The sequence below is a fragment of the Lynx canadensis genome, chromosome A2 (assembly GCF_007474595.2).
Source record: "Lynx canadensis isolate LIC74 chromosome A2, mLynCan4.pri.v2, whole genome shotgun sequence".
Classification (NCBI taxonomy): domain Eukaryota; kingdom Metazoa; phylum Chordata; class Mammalia; order Carnivora; family Felidae; genus Lynx; species Lynx canadensis.
The window spans coordinates 168,515,254-168,532,412 of record NC_044304.2 but is presented as its reverse complement, the minus strand read 5'-3'; the positions used below and the strand labels follow the sequence as shown (position 1 = coordinate 168,532,412).

The 17,159-nt window shown below is 41.0% G+C and overlaps 1 protein-coding gene across 5 annotated transcripts in view; it reads left to right on the top strand.

Moving 5' to 3' along the window:
• The window catches only part of NCAPG2 (non-SMC condensin II complex subunit G2), a 65,484-nt gene that overhangs the window by 16,960 nt on the left and 31,365 nt on the right, over positions 1–17,159 (top strand). For all 5 annotated transcript variants that reach the window (XM_030308918.1, XM_030308917.1, XM_030308916.1 and 2 more), the window contains 5 exons: positions 3,185–3,271; positions 6,604–6,699; positions 7,287–7,412; positions 13,418–13,597; positions 15,169–15,321. In XM_030308918.1, the coding sequence (XP_030164778.1) occupies positions 3,185–3,271; positions 6,604–6,699; positions 7,287–7,412; positions 13,418–13,597; positions 15,169–15,321 (642 nt within the window). The remainder of the gene's footprint in view (positions 1–3,184; positions 3,272–6,603; positions 6,700–7,286; positions 7,413–13,417; positions 13,598–15,168; positions 15,322–17,159) is intronic.

Here is a 17,159-nt window from a genome sequence, read left to right as displayed (position 1 = left end):
AGACTTTATGTGATGGGGATTCACTCTCATTCCTATAAATTTTCGTGCTCAGCCACAGACCCAGGACTCTCGCCACCCACTGGGATGTGCAGTTTGAGTGACGTCAAGATTTGCCGAGTAGCATTTTGGTAGCTTTGTTAGGTCTGTGCTGTCCAGCCACCTGTGGCTGCCATGCACTGGGAATGTGTCCAGTCCAAACGGAGACGTGCTGTAAGTGTCAGGTTCTGAAGATGTAGTGGGGAAAGAAGGACATGAAATACCTCATGAATGTGTTTTTGAAACATCGTTTGCATGTTGAAATGATAGTGTTTTATTTATTTATTTTTTAATTTTTTTTTTAACATTTATCTATTTTTGAGACAAAGAGAGACAGAGCATGAACGGGGGGAGGGCCAGAGAGAGAGGGAGACACAGAATCCGAAGCAGGCTCCAGGCTCCGAGCTGTCAGCACAGAGCCCGATGCGGGGCTCGTACTCATGGAGCGCGAGATCATGACCTGAGCCGAAGTTGGACGCTCAACCAACTGAGCCACCCAGGCGCCCCGAAATGATAGTGTTTTAAACATATTGGGCTGCACAAAATATATTGCTAAAATAATTATACCTAGGTTGTTTTGTTTTGTTTTTCTGTTTTTAATGTTGCCACTAGAAAATTTAAAATTGTGTTTGTGGTTAGGGTTCCCATTTCTGTGCCTATCTCAGACTACCTCATAGCTTTTAGTTACACTGTTTTTGAGAATTTAAAGACATTTGTTTTGAATATGGCTTACCTTTATTTATTTTTTTATTTTATTTTTTTTTTTTAATTTTTTTTTCAACATTTATTTATTTTTGGGACAGAGAGAGACAGAGCATGAATGGGGGAGGGGCAGAGAGAGAGGGAGACACAGAATCGGAAACAGGCTCCAGGCTCTGAGCCATCAGCCCAGAGCCCGACGCGGGGCTCAAACTCACGGACCGCGAGATCGTGACCTGGCTGAAGTCGGACGCTTAACCGACTGCGCCACCCAGGCGCCCCAGAATATGGCTTACCTTTAATGATGACATAATATCTGCATTGTGAAGATGTGGCTGTATAATTCACAATTACAATAAGACATTCAAAGGCCTTTTTGAAAAAATACCAAAAGAAAGTGTTTTTGGCTGATATCCCTTATATTTTTCTCATACTGGGTTCTTAAATGTGTTTTTTTTTTCCTTCTGAGAATAAAATTTTTACTCTTAAGTCGAAGAGGGGTCTTTGCTTTCTGGGGAGCAGGCCCTGAGCTGGTGGGTAGGGAAGGTGTTTACTGATGTTTGGGCTGCTTTCTATCCACTCTGCTCCTGTGCAGCTTAAGCTTGGTTTATATTACCAGGGTTTGTCACTGACTTCTGGAAGATAAAAACTTACCGCTTACATTCCCCTTCCGACAACATCCACAGTCATTTTACAGTGTATTATTATTATTTTTTTAATATTTATTTATTTTTGAGACAGAGACAAACAGAGCATGAACGGAGGAGGGTCAGAGAGAGAGACACAGAATCCAAAGCAGGCTCCAGGCTCTGAGCTGTTAGCACAGAGCCCGACGTGGGGCTCAAACTCACAAACCACGAGATCATGACCTGAGCCGAAGTCGGAGGCTCAACCGACTGAGCCACCCAGGCGCCCCTACAGTGTATTATTTTTTTTGAGGAAAAGGCAAAACCAGGACATTGGTATTCATTTTTGTATTGTTTTATTATTGCATAACACTTGTTCACAGGAAAGAATATTTGTTCCCCCTTTTTCCGGTAGTGGTTTTAAAAACAGGTGTTTATAGGGGCGCCTGGCTGGCTTAGTTGGTAGAATGTGCAACTCTTCCTTCTCCAGACGTGAGTTCCAGCCCTATGTTGGGTATAGAGATCTCAGTCAGTCAGTCAATCCACATTAAAAAAAAAAAATAGGTGTTTGTAGTTAAAAACAAACATGATTGTTTGATTGAATCTGTACCAAATGAGTGCCAGCTTTTTACTTCTCAGGCTCTCTGCCCTCCCTCGCTTCCTCCCTCCATTCAGCTTTTCAAAGCAACCAAATGTGACATCTCATGTCCACGTACTGCAGTGTGTGTCTCTAAGGAATGTAGGTATACAATGCCAGTAACATACTTAACAGAATTAACGATTTCTGGGTATTTTTGAAAATATTTACATTTCTCTGTTTTGTTTCAAAATGTCTTTTTACAGCTTTCTTTGGAATCAGGATCCATTAAGTCTCCCGTGGCATTTGCTTGTTAACTCATTTAAATTTCTCAGAGCGTTCCTCCCTCTCTCCTTTTCCGTTTTCAAAACCTGTGCCATGCATGGGTGTGTTGAAGAGCCTGGATCAGCTATCCTGTAGGATGCCCACATTCTGGTAGTTAGCTCTCCAGCTCCAGCTGTTGTGGCACAAACACTCCATAGGTAGCACCCCATATCGCATTTCATCACAAGTCGGTGTGTGGGTCCCCACATACAGGATGCCAAGATTTATTAGTGGCTTCAGGTGAAGGAGGTATTTTCGGAGGTGATGAAGGAGGCTGATAGTAGTAGCTTTCTTATGTCCTTCCCTAAAGCCGTGGAGCCCCAGGTGTGGGGACAGAGTGCAGGGCAACACAACAGAGTCGTTGGGATTCGGGCTACCCCTGGTGGTTGGCTCTGCTTCCGTTGCCCAACTCTGAAGGTCCGTAGGTGGCATGGGCTAACTGAAGAGTTTCCCACACCCACAGCCCCACCTTGTCCTCTCCATGGAAGTCCTGGAAGACTTCTTTTGGTCACTTTGGAGTCCCAGCCCCCATCTTTCAGGTGGTTCAGTATCAGTTCTGGGGACAGATCCAGTCTGAGATCATCTGGGTCAGGAAGACTCAGAAGAGGGGCCCCAGGCCACACTCAGTCCCTGAACCATCTGGCTTGAACTGGCCTCAAGGGGTAGGTAGAAGCTTGCTCCCCCATCTAGCACAGGCTTGGTAGTTCACCAGAGGAGAAAGAAGTAAGGGAGTATCAAAGCTGAAGGGATGCTAAGAGGTGTGGGCTCAAAGTAGAAAAGCTCTCAACAGAGGACCTTGGTGCTTTCCCCCGTGAACTTGAAGAGGACAGAGCCGACTCCAATGACTGCACCTCCTGCCCTGTCATCTGTCGGACCACACGCCGGTGCCAGGTGGTAACTCACGTTGTGTTTGCCGTTCCAGACAATCGAGCACGGGTGCATCCAGGACTTCATGCACCATGGGATTCACCTCCCGCGCAAGTCTCCAGTGCATTCCAGGGTGCGCGAGGTGAGCGAGGCGTGCGGCTTTCTTGGTGATGTTTTTATCACTAAGAATTAAGTTAATCCCCCACAGGCATCAGCTTAAAGGAGCTTTCTTAGAATCTTGATATTCGGTACCTGGCAGTTTTAACTAGGAAAAGAAAGGTATGTTGTTAAGAGAACCAGAACCTTACCCAAAAATTTTTTTAAATTCTTTGACATAAAAATATCCAGAATCCTTACTTTCTGAGTACCACTACCACTTTTCTCAAAAATGGATATTTGGGATTATTTTTATTATTTACTTTCATGCATTTTGATATTCTGTAAACAAATGGAATAAATATTTTGATAGTTTCTTTTGATCAATTTTGTTTTTACTTTTTCAATTTTATTAAAATTTTTAAAAATGTTTTATTTATTTTTGAGAGAGAGATAGAGTGTGAGTGGGGGAGGGGCTGAGAGAGAGGGAGACACGGAATCCGAAGCAGGCTCCAGGCTCTGAGTGTCAGCACAGAGCCCTGACACGGGGCTCGAACTCGCAAACCACGAGATCATGACCCGAGCCGAAGCCAGACGTTTAACCGACTGAGCCATCCAGGTGCCCCTATTTATTTTTATTATTATTTTATTTTATTTTATTTTATTTTGAGAGAGAGAGAGAGAACGTTTGTGGAGGCGGGGGAGGGGCAGAGAGAGAAGTGGAGACAGAGGATCCGAAGCAGGCTCTGTGCTGACAATAGAGAGTCCGATGTGGGTCTTGAACTCGCAAACCTCAAGATCGTGACCTGAGCTGAAGTCTGATACTTAACTGACTGACCACCCAGGAGCCCCAAGATTTGTTTTTAAAAGCTAATTCTAGGGGTGGCTGGCTGGCTCAGTCAGTAGGGCATGCAACTCTTGGTTGCAGGTTCATGAGTTAGGGCCCCACATGTGGCATAGAGTTTACTTAAAAGAAACTTTTTTAAAATGCTAATTTTAGAATTTAGATATGAATTTTATACTTATATTGTAAATGAGCTGACTAAATAATAAATAAGGCTTTATTTTATTATCTGTGTTATGATGACACTGATAGGTGTTTGATAATCATAACGATCTTGGCAGGAAGAATTGGAAAATGTGGTCTGTTTAGGACCCAAGATCACTGTCCTAAACCAGGAATAATGCCTTGTGTGCTTCATTTTGGCAACTGCATGTCAAAAAGCTAAATGAACAAAGACTATCTCTTTACTTTTTTGTGTAGGGTATTACTATTATTTGTGGAGTGTAAATATATCAAGCTTGAAAGAATACAAAAACATCCTTAGATTATTGGTATGTTAGTTTGAATTATCCATAGGTAAAATACCCAGAGACGAATATATCCAATTGTCTCCTGCCTCCTGCCCCAACGACACATAATCCTAGTGTGGTTTCATTAAATTGTAGGTCATTTTGGGTCATTTATTCTACGTATATGATTTGTATTTCAGATACATCATAAGGAATGGTAGCATGTTTAACTATAAATTTGTGACATAATTGCTTCCTTTTTGGTAGAAAATAAAGACTTTTTTTCATATTTGATTTCTGCTCTGGTAGTCTGAGTAATTAAGATATTATATGTATAGATATCACTATTTGATAAACTATGTCAAAATACACAATTAAAAGGAAGAACATTAAATTTCACTTTTTTTAATTTCACTTTTTGAATGCAGTATATTCCTGGACTTTAATTCTTATCATTGCTTATAATACATTATAGCTTCTTCCTCAAATCTGCTTTTTTGGTAAACATCACATTTATATGATAAATTATTTTACTGATATGTTGAAAGAAGCTTTAGGAAATGCTTCATGTGTCATTTGAAAGTAAAAATCCCCAGGGTGCCTTGGTGGCTCAGTCGGTTAAGTAAGTGTCTGACTCTTGGTTTCAGCTCAGGTCATGATCTCACAGTGTGTGGGATCCACATCAGGCTCTGTGCTGACAGCATGGAGCCTGCTTGGGATTCTCTCTCTCCTTCTCTCTCTACCCCTCACCTGCTTGCGAGTGCTCTCTTTCCCTCTAAATAAGTAAATAAACTTAAAAAAAAAAAAAAAAGGAAGTAAAAATTCCCATATTGTTGAAAATCTTCTAACATTAGGTAGTTGTAATGGTTGCCCAACTCTGTAAATATATTAAAGCCCATTGAATTATATACTTTAAAAGAGCAGATTTTATGGTACATGATATACAACCTGATAAAGCTATTTAAAAATCTTTCTGTGTATACCATTGATACCAAAACTTGATAATACTATACTCAAAAAAACTATAGGGATGCTTGTGTGGCTCAGTCAGTTAAGCATCCAACTTCTGCTCAGGTCATAATCTTGTGGTTCGTGCGTTCAAGCCCTGCATCCGGCTCTCCACTGTCAGTGTGGAGCCCGCCTGGGATCCTCTGTCCCCCTCTCTCTCTCTGCCTCTCCCCTGCTTGTTCTCCATTTCTCTCTCAAAAATAAATAAAGTTAAAAAAAAAAAACAAACCTATACACTAGTATCACTTATCACCATCAGTAAAAATTCCTAAATAACTAGAAGTCAGAAAAAATAATCCCCAGACTGTGTGAAATTGATTCAGGTTCACTTAAAGTATAATCTCTTGTTTGATAGTCTGTTTTAATTTTTATTTTCCACTTTTCACTAATATAGTTTTAGTTCCAAGAGTGGTGAATTAAGGAAGTAAGGCAAAACTGATAGTTGCTGGGGATGAGTCTGAAGAGTTGCAGAGAGATTCTGGCTGGTGAAAAGGGCAGTAGAAAAGGGACAAAGCAGTGGAAGCTAAGTGCACAGCCCCTTCTCTGATTGTTCCTCAGTTTGGGAAGGACTTGCCATCCAAGTTAAGCTGACCTGGTGAGGGGGCCACTGAACAGTGACACCCACTGTGAGACGTGTGCCTGTTTTGGAGGCTCATTATAGGTTCTTGGAACCACAGATGTGGGCCCAGAAACAGGCTGTAGAAGCCATGTAGGCTGACTCTTCCACACACTCTTTTTCCACTTCACCCCAAAGGGCTGCGGTCTCTGTGAACTTTTTCTGAGGTTATTTGGTTATTGCTAGAAGAGTAGAAACTAAAACCGAAACCTTTTTGTAGCCCAAGATCATTGATCTTTGTTTCTGCCACTGGTTTCTTTCACGTGATCACCTTTACGCGTTGAGAACCAATAGCATATGTATCACTGTATCTTCTCCTCTTAGGAAAGAATTATCCAGACTTGTGAAGCAGGAAGGACAATTTTGGTGGAGAGAACAACCTGTCCTCTGTGTTGAAAGTAGGATCTTAAGTGCTCTTTTTAAAAACATCACCTTTCTTTTCTTCTTTTCTTGACTCTTAGGTGCTGAGCTATTTTCATCATCAAAAGAAGGTTCGTCAGGGAGTGGAAGAGATGCTTTACAGATTATATAAACCCATCCTTTGGAGAGGACTAAAGGTACTGTTAGTCTGTCCATGTTTAGAGCGTGCTAATTATGCTGTTGAATGTATCATACTCTAGTTCAGAATTGTGATGACGTAGTAATGAAAACTGGAAGCTTTGTGAAATTTGGGGACATATGTTTTTTATTTTTTTATTAAGAAGATCTGAATTGGTTAAGTGCTGACTACATGGTAGGAGGGGGTTTGTCATGTTGTGTAAACCAGCAGAGGCGTTGGGAGTCTGCAGAGCTGAGCTTGGCCATCCTGGCCCTTCTGTTGATGACTGGGAGACAGGATGACACCCTTCCAGGGAGAGAACACTAGTACTTTTCAACATGGTAAATCTGGTCTTGGGAGGGATATAGTCACTGTTTCTTAGTGACATAAAGTGGACATTGAGTCTTTTAATACCTGTCAGTACTGAGCCAAGAGTTTGGTTTAGCTCACGGAAGGTCTCCTAGGTTTGGCCAGTTTTAAATACTGTAATTGTCTTTAATTTGTAAGTAAGTCTATACTGAGATACTTAGAAGCATTTAAAAAATCCACACTGAAGCCTTTGAACACTTGCTCTTTGGATTCTGAAACACTGTTTCCTTATTCCAGGCCCGAAATTCTGAAGTCCGGTCCAACGCTGCCCTGTTGTTCATTGAAACATTTCCTATCAGGGACCCAAACTTCAATGCCATTGAAATGGATAGCGAAATCCAGAAACAGTTTGAAGAACTCTATGTACGTATTGCATGTGGCTGAGCCCCCTATGAGGTCAGCTCTGTCTGTGCCCAGTATGCATCCTGGCTTCTCCTGTCCTGCCTGTGTGCTGCCCTCAGATGGCAAGGTTTCCAGATCCTCACCTTCTTCTGAGAAACCCATTTTCTCCCTGGTGCCTTCTGTGACAGCTTGGACTCGATGGGCGTTCTTTTCTTTTTTTCTTTGTCTCCTGTGGAACGTCTAATTATTTATTACTGTTTATAGTTTTAAATGTTTTTTGTGTATTCTTGTCTCCCTAGCATAGAGGCAGTATGACATGTGGTTAAAGATCCCCAGACTTGATTCCACTTCACGGTTAAGAGTTGTGTAATTTTGGGCAGGTCACTAACTTTTCTGTGTCTTTGCAAATTGGGGATGCTGATATTGCCTGCTCTAAGTGGTGGGTCATGTGCATGAACAAACCTGGTGATGTTTTAAGGCGAGTCTAAAAATAATGCTTGTTGCAATGGAATTTTCACATGACTGCTTTTTCAGATGAGACATGAGAACATTAGGATGCCACATTTATTTCCAAGGATGCTGCAGGTCTTTTTCAGGTGGCTGGAATGTGCTGGCCTCTGCTTATTTCTCTACATTGCCTTACATTTCCAGGGCTTCCTAACACAAGCTAAAAAGTGCTTCCTGGTCAGTAGAATAAAATTTTAGAAAGTGATAGCAAAAATGTTCTGATAACGATGGTTACCCATGGCACTTTATTTTTTAACTTAATGAAAAATCTCAGGCATGCAGAAAGTTGAAACAGTAGTGTAAAGAATATGTGTAGATTTAGCTCTTTGTATGCAAATACACACACGTGCATGTGTATACACACACATACCCACACACACACACACAGGCATACACACTTACATACAGACACACGCATGCCTACAATGGACAGTTAGTAGTATTTATCCACGTATATTTACCTAAAATTCCCTTTGAGAATCATTCCTTTTGTGGGAATAATGGGCAAATCAAAACTAGATTTTGGTACTTTTAGCCAAAAAACTATGAAAAACTTTTGCTCTTTTTAACTCTGGTGTCCAAATCTATGAACTGTTGTTTTTACCTGAAATGTGTGTGTCTGCCTTGGACGTGGTGACCAGCAGGGTGCTGCCAGTCCAGCCAGCACGTGTCTCCTATTGTACCTCACGGAGTACACGTGGCCCTCCTGCTCCTGAGTGGAACGTACGAGCAGGCCGCCGTGGACAGCCTGACGGGGACCTCCTGAGGCCTTGTGCTGGGCGTCAGCATACGTAGCAGCTGAGAGCATGCAGTCACATTTTGTTTCGGATTCCACTTCCCCCTTCATAAGTCTGGGCTTGACCAAATTACTTAATTTCTCTCGCTTGAGTCCTATTTCTTCTTTAAAACTGGGAATAATACTCAGTAGGGTTGTGATAAGGTTTCAGTGAAAAATTAAATATAAAGCATTTAGCATTACCACGACAGTGGCTATAGGTGAGATTGAAAGTGCACTTATCTTGAGAAGTACTGAGTAGAATAAGTGCTAATGTAAAATTGTTGAAACGCATATTGTGCACTTGAAATTAATTTAACGCTGTATGTTAACTAAATGGAATTAAAATTTTAAAAACATGTAGAAAAAATAGCTGGCTATTGCTCTCCATAGGAACATTAAAAATATGTAAAGTGATGTGATCACCTAATACAATATTAGGAACATATTGGTGAATCCTGTGTCTCTTATACTAGAAACTGAAGTGAATTTCTGGAGATGAGTTTAGTACTCATTACAAGGTGAAAGGTGTGTAGAGAGCTGTTGGTCTCTTGGAGATGGAGATGCTCTCAATGGCTTGGTGGCTTGGATATTCTTAGAATATTGGCTAATGAGTGGTGTAACTATATCTCTATTCCATTAAAAATCCTTTGTATTATAAATTGAAGGAGTCTTACTGTGAGGACATCACACTTGGTAGAAATACTATATGAATAAATATGTTTACAAGCTACGAAGTTTAGTGTAATTTTAGCAGTTGTGTAATATGTACATGTTAATAAGTTTAAGAAGCAGGACCTTATGAAATAAGGTGAAAATAAATTATGGTGAAAAATAAATTATGCATAGGAATGGCAAATTCTTATTAGAGAAAATACCTATAAGAGATGCCAAACCTTTGTTAGACTCGAGCTAATAGACCATATGAAGACTAGAACACAGAGGGGCACCTGGGTGGCTCAGTCGGTTAAGCGTCGACTCTTGATCTCTGCTCAGGTCGTGATCTCAGAGTTTGTGGGTTTGTCGGGTTGTATGCCGACAGTGCGGAGCCTGCTTGGGATTTTCTCTCCCCCTCTCTCTGCCCCTCCCATGCTCGCACATTCTCTCTCCCTCTCTCAAAATAAATAAACGTTAAAAAAAAAGAGACTGGAATGCAGAGTAATCTATATTCAGATTAGTCATTGTAAATTTTGCTTTTACTTTATTAACCTATTAAAAATAAAAATTATTAAATGATAGGGGCGTCTGGAACATGTGACTTTTGATTTCAGGGTTGTGAGTTCGAGCCCTATGGTGTAAAGTTTACCAAAAAATGAGATCTTTAAAAAAATTATTAAGTAATATTTTATTTGAATATTAATTATTGAAGTTAAATGTTTTTTCAGAACAATAATTAAATTCTATATCATTCCTCTAGAAAATAGTGGACTGTAGGGGCACCTGGGTGGCTCAGTCAGTTAAGTGACTGGCTCCTGGTGTCGGCTCAGGTCACGATCTCATGGTTTCGTGGGTTCAAGCTCTGCATTGGGCTCTGCGCTGGCAGCCTGGAGCCTGCTTGGGATTCTCTCTCTCCCCCCCTCCCCTCTGTCTCTGTCTGTCCCTGCCCCCCCAACTTGTGCTTTCTCTGTCTCTCTCAAAATAAATAAACTTTAAATACATTAAAAAAAGATTGTAGAAAACATTGATGTTATAGTTGCTTAAGATTATGTATTAGTGGAGATAGGTTTGTTTTTCAAGGATCAAAACTTACCAGTCTCATAAAAGTGAGATGTCAGTGTCTAAATGGAGTTTTAAAAGAATACTTTAAAAATTAAAAACAATAAGAGTTTCAGCTCTAATAGGGAAAGGCTTGTATGTAAGCACCATATCCTGTGGAGGCCGTGACTCCCTTTTGGGGGTGAAATGAACTCATGGGAAATCATCAAAGCCTATGAAATAGTTTCCGTCCGTCCTTCTTTGTTTGCAGGGCATTTTTGGGGTGGTATGTGTCTCTGAGTGTTTGGATCCCGAAGTGTTATTTTTTTCCCCCTGGCACCTAATTTATAGTTTGGCCAGGTAGAAGAATTGTATGTTCAAAGTAATTTTTTTCCCCAGGACTGCTAAAATATTGTGCATTGTTTTCTAGCATGAAGTGCTTTTGAAACTTTAAGGATTTTTTCTATGCCTTGATTTTCCCCACCCCTGCTGGTTTACCAAGATATTCAGTCTGTTAGTTTGAATGTGCTTTTTCTCAATGCCTGTTCTTTCCTAACGCCTTTTAGGAGGCAGTGCAGTATAATAAAGAGCAGTCAGAAAACTGTCCCTGCAGCAGGCCAGATGATAATGAATTTAAGTCGGTGGGCCACGTGGTCACAGCTATTCTCCTCTGCCATTCTGGAACAGAAGCAGCCATGGACTGCACAGAAATGAGAGTGTGGTTTGTTCCAGTAAAACTGCATTTGAGGACACCAAAATTTGAATTTCATGGAATGTTCACATGTCACAAAATATTATTCTTTTGGTTTTTCCCAAGCATTTAGAAATGAAAAACCATTCTTAGGCATTGTGGGCCACACACAGATGAGCCTGGGCCAGATTTGGTCTGCAGGTCGGCTCAGAGTTCATGACCCTGTTGGACCAGGTACTGAGTAAATGAGAATGAGTTTTCATGGGGATTGATAAAGGAGATAATCCAATAAATAAGAGTAATGGTTATGTCCTGGTGTCCTCCTTGTGCCTCACCTGTTCTTTCATACTCTTGTTATGTTTGTGATTCTCGAACTTGAGTAGTGTGGAGACTTTCTTTTGGAGGTAAAACATGGAGGCCTCCTGTGAGTGTCTGTGGGTGTCGAAATGGAGTGATTTTCCTGTGGAAGGAGCATCATGAGTTATGTGCCATTGCTTTGAGTGACTTTGTCGTCACTGCGATTGATTGGAAATCCGGATCTGGGCTCTGGACTCGTATGAGACTGTGTCCTTATAAGTTGATTATCCAGAATATATCTTTGAAGAATGATACTGAAAGTAATTCACAGACAACAAAATCTATAAAACTTGTGAATAGTTCTTCAGATTCCAAAAGTTCTCTTATTTCTTTATTTTGCTCTTTGTTTTTTCCCTGATGACCTGTCATCTTGACTTTTCTATCTTATTGTTTTTCAATTTTTTTAAAAATTATTTTAGAGAGTGTGAGTTGGGGAGAGGGGCAGAGGGAAAGCAAGAGAATCCCAAGCAGGCTCCATGCTCAATGCAGAGCCCAACGTGGGACTCAATCCCACGATCCTGGGATCATGACCTGAGCCGAAATCAAGAGTCTGATCCTCAACTGACTGAGCCATCCCGCACCCCTTGAGTAACATTTCTTTTTTTTTTTAATTTTTTTTTTTTTTCAACGTTTATTTATTTTTGGGACAGAGAGAGACAGAGCATGAACGGGGGAGGGGCAGAGAGAGAGGGAGACACAGAATCGGAAGCAGGCTCCAGGCTCTGAGCCATCAGCCCAGAGCCCGACGCGGGGCTCGAACTCACGGACCGCGAGATCGTGACCTGGCTGAAGTCGGACGCTTAACCGACTGCGCCACCCAGGCGCCCCTCCTTGAGTAACATTTCAATGACACTTTTAACAGTTTTGTTTGAATCTGTGTCTGAATAAGACCCATGCATGTGATCGGCCAATAGATTGATAAGACCCTGTCCAGTAACCTCAGTCTCTCATTTTTGCTTGCTAGTTGTTGAAGAAGCCAAATTATTCTTTTATTTCCTGAAGCCTGGGGACATATCCCTGTGGCATAATTGTTATGTTCCTTTGCCTCCTGTATATCCTGAGTATCATTAGGTGCAGAGTTGATCAGTTACTTTTGTGGGGGTTTTTGTTGTATCAGGTGGTTTTGTTTGTTTGTTTGTTTTTAGTGTTTATTTTTGAGAGAGGAAGAGAGACAAAGCACGAGTGGGGAAGGGGCAGAGAGAGAGGGAGACACAGAACCTAAAGCAGTCTACAGGCTCTGGCTGAGAGCAGAGAGCCCGATGCGAGGCTTGAACCCACAAACTGTGAGATCATGACCTGAGCCGAAGTTGGATGCTCAACCAACTGAGCCACCCAGGTGTCCCAGTTGTTTCAGGTTCTTAGTGGTGCTGTTGTGTACTCCATCCAGAGATGACATCTTGTTTCTTTCTGTATTCACAACGACTGATAACCATTTTGGCTGGGTCATAATCTCGCGGTTCAGGTGAGTTTGAGCCCCGCTTCGGGCTCTGTGCTGACAGCTCAGAGCCTGGAGCCTGCTTGGGATTCTGTGTCTCCCTCTCTCTCTGCCTCTCCCTTGCTCGTGCTCTGTCTCTCTCTGTCTCTCGAAAATGAATAAAAATGTTAGAAAAAAATTTTTAACGAGTAGAATTACTTTATTCTGGTCTTTCAGCCTTTTGGAAATTCAAGAGAGTGGTTTACGTAGGCTGTGTCTGTAGGATCGACTCACATCTGCATACCTTGCTGAAGGTGGGGCTGGTGTTTGAGGCTCTACTGTCACAGAGTCCTGTAGATAGGATTGGCAGCTATGGTACCCATGTGTCTGGGTTGTCTTCTTTAAATGCACAATTATAGAAATGATAAATAGTAAGAGATGTGTAAGTCTGTATATGACCAGTATTTCTAGGACTTAAAATGCCTGTTACGTTGTGAATGCTGAGAGGGCTGATGTATAAAGCAAATATTGATATAAAGGGAGCTGATCTAAGATTTTTAAGTCTTTTTTCCCCCTTCAATTTACAGAGCCTTTTAGAAGATCCTTATCCGATGGTCCGTTCTACAGGGATCCTTGGTGTTTGTAAAATAACTTCCAAATACTGGGAAATGATGCCTCCGACCATTCTTATTGATCTCCTCAAAAAAGTAACTGGGGAATTGGCATTTGACACAAGCTCAGCTGACGTGCGCTGTTCTGTCTTTAAGGTAGGATTTAAAATTATATAAGCAATATTTACTTATAGAATAATTGGAAAATACAGAGAAAGAACAATTTTTAAATAACCCATAATTCTTCCCAATTGATAAAGCACCACGGACATTTTTGTTGTACATCCAAAGTAACATTTTTTAAAAACCAAATTGAAAGTGTTTTCTACGCAAAAGTCTTACTTGAAATAATACTGATTTTAGTGTATGGTCAGGGTGGGTGGTGCACATTTTTTTTTAAAGGAGGAGCTATATATAGTACTTAATTTTTTATTTTAATTTCTTTTAATGTTTATTCATTTTTGAGAGAGAGAGAGAGAGAGAGAGAGAGAGAGAGAGAGTGTGTGAAAGAGGGAGGGGCAGAGAGAGAGGGAGACACAGAATCCGAAGCAGCTCTAGGCTCCGAGCTGTCAGACACTTAACTGACTGAGCCACCCATGTGCCCCCAAGTTTTTAAAATTATGTTAAAACTGACTTTTTTGGTATACCATATGTACTTTTAACAAGAACCTACAAAACTGTCCTTTCTCCCATCATCCAGTTTCAGCAGTTAATCAGGACACATTGGGTCTTGCTCATCTTTACAGTCCATTGTCTCCCACTGTTGATTAATTTGAAGCAAATCCAGGACCGCGTATCAGCTCATCTGTAAATATTTCAGTGTGATGGTGAAAACATAAGGTCTCTTTATAGTTAATCGCAATAATACTGTAATAATATTGTGTGGTGACAGATGGTAACTGCACTTCTGGCGAACACAGCCTGATGTATGGAATTGTCGAACCACTGTCTTGTACACCTGAAACTAATAGGATATCATATGTCTACTCTAATTCCAATAAAAAAGAAAAGAGGTCTCCTTAAAAAATCCTTTTTCCTAATAACTGGAAAGTAAAGGTGGAGCATATCAGATCTTTAGACTGGTACCTGGTCTGAGCTTGGGCAGGTCACTGGACCACCCATCTGAGGTATGTGTGACTGTCGCCATGTGTCGTGAGTCTCCCAGATGGGGGGCTCTGGTTTCCATGCAGTATTGAGTCAAGAAATCTGAGAATTCATGGGCTATTAAAAAAATGTGAAAGTATTGTTAGGTCCCAGCTTTGGACACAGATTGACTCTGGAGCCCTTGCTACCACCAATTGTTCTGTGTTTCTTTCAGTTCATTTATTTTATTTTGTTTTTATTTTATTTTTTTTCTATGTTTGTTTATTTTTGAGAGAGAGACAGCACGAACAGGGTAGGGGCGGAGAGAGAGAGGGAGACACAGAATCCGAAGCAGGCTCTAGGCTCTGAACTGTCAGCACACAGCCCAACGCGGGGCTCGAACCCATGAACCGTGAGATCATGACCTGAGCCAAATTCGGACACTTAACTGACTGAACCACTCAGACACCCCAGAAATATGCTTTTTATATGAAATTGTTTTAGAAAAGTGTTATTATCTGTAGGTATATTTATTTATTTCACTAGTAGTTCATTAGTAAGGATGGAACTGAATATTATTTTAACTGTACTTTTTACTGTTTATGTTCTAAATTTGAACTGTTTATATTTCTCCTTTTTTGTAGTGTCTGCCAATAATTTTGGATAACAAATTAAGCCATCCGTTATTAGAACAGCTTCTGCCTGCACTAAAATACAGTCTCCATGACAATTCCGAGAAAGTGAGAGTGGCTTTTGTTGATATGCTGCTGAAAGTCAAAGCCGTGCGGGCTGCTAAGGTAGGACAGGCAGGATTTTATCATTGAGGGTGTGACATAAATAAGTACTTCGCTTTCATCAGCAGAAAGACAAAGCGATTTTAATTCTGAGAGTTTCAGTAATCACATTTAAACTAGTCGATATCTGATATGTTCTACCAATTTGTCATAAAATTTTATTTGTTTTGTGATTTTCACTGAAGTTTCTAGAAATATCATTAATGTGTGTTTTCTTTTTGAAAGACATTAGTGTAAGCAGCTGCTACTTTAAATGATATTTTTATCATATACATGAAAGCTTTTGTTCAAATACTGAAATACTTGCCACATAGTAGCTACTTATTTTTTTTTAATTTTTTTTTTTAACATTTATTTATTTTTGAGACAGAGAGAGAGAGCATGAGTGGAGGAGGGTCAGAGAGAGAGAGGGAGACACAGAATCTGAAACAGGCTCCAGGCTCTGCACTGTCAGCACAGAGCCCGACGCGGGGCTCGAACTCACGGACCGTGAGATCGTGACCTGAGCCGAAGTCGGACGCTTAACTGACTGAGCCACCCAGGCGCCCCCATAGTAACTACTTAAATATTCCTGGGAAAATGATGAATGTGAGGCTTCCCCCCTTCACATTTTATAGGAAGAAGCAAAGAAGTGAGCATTGTGTCATGATGCATGTTGTGACGTTGTGTGAACTTTGAAGGGAGGTTGTTTTCCTTTAGCTTGAGTCCTACTCAGTTTTTGGCTAAAAATTTCAGTTAGAAGCTTTTTAACTTCCTTTGGTAACACTGTGGCTTTTCTTCTCCATGTAATACTTGTCTGAAATTTACTTTAAAGTGCTGTTGTCACAGCACAGAATTTGGGAACAACATGACCACACAGACGTGTGGTGTGCTCATGCGATGGGAGAGTGTCCTGTGGCCATGACAAGGGATGAGCTCACATGGAAATACCACTGAGACACGAGGAAAAGCAAGTGTAGATGTGTGTGTAGTGTGCCGCCAGCTGTATAAAATGGAAAACATACATATGTATTTGTTCAGACAGGAAAATCTTCCTAGAAGAAAATAAGGAATTAATAATGGTTGCTTGAGGTGCGGGGGATTGGATGTCCAGGGATGGGGCACTGGAGAGGCCAGGATACTTACGGCTTTATGTTTTGTGAATTTTGAATTCTGAATTTCTGTTCAAAAAAAAAAAGGCACCAAAAACCAAAGACTGTTTTACATGACCTCCATAGCACGACTCCCCCATGTCCTACCCAGTCGCCCATCTGTATGTGCTGTTTCTGACTCTGCTCTGGCCCTTTCATCTGTTTGCACATCCGTGGGCCCTGGGACGTACTGCTGTACTGCTAACGGTTCCCATGACGTCTTAGAGCGTGTCCTCCAGCTTTGTTCTTCTTTCAGAGATTTTTGGCTGGTTTAGGTCCTTTGCATTTCCATATGTATTTAAGAGACAGCATGTCTGTTTCAGCAAAAATGCTGGCTGCAGTTTTTACCCTGTTTGTTATAACAGCTTAATAAAACTGAGTAGTTCTGAATCTTTAACGTTTGGCCTAGTGTTGTTGGCCTAGTGTTGTTTGAAGTGTTGTTTGGCCTAGTGTTGTTTGAAGTGCAGACTTGTTTGCAGAGGAGTGTTGAGGTAGTGACTGGTGAGGAAATGGAGAGAATAGCTGGATTTTCTTTATTACTGGGTCTACCCAAGAGAATATCGTAGAGACCAAGTAAGATGAAGACAAAAGTTCTTTGACCGGGGGGTTTGAATTTTTAGGAGAGTGGGAAGAGCAGAGAAAGAAAGCATAATGTTTTATTGAGATGCCTCTTCCATCTTGATCCTTAGCTCTGCAAAAGCCAGGCAGGGA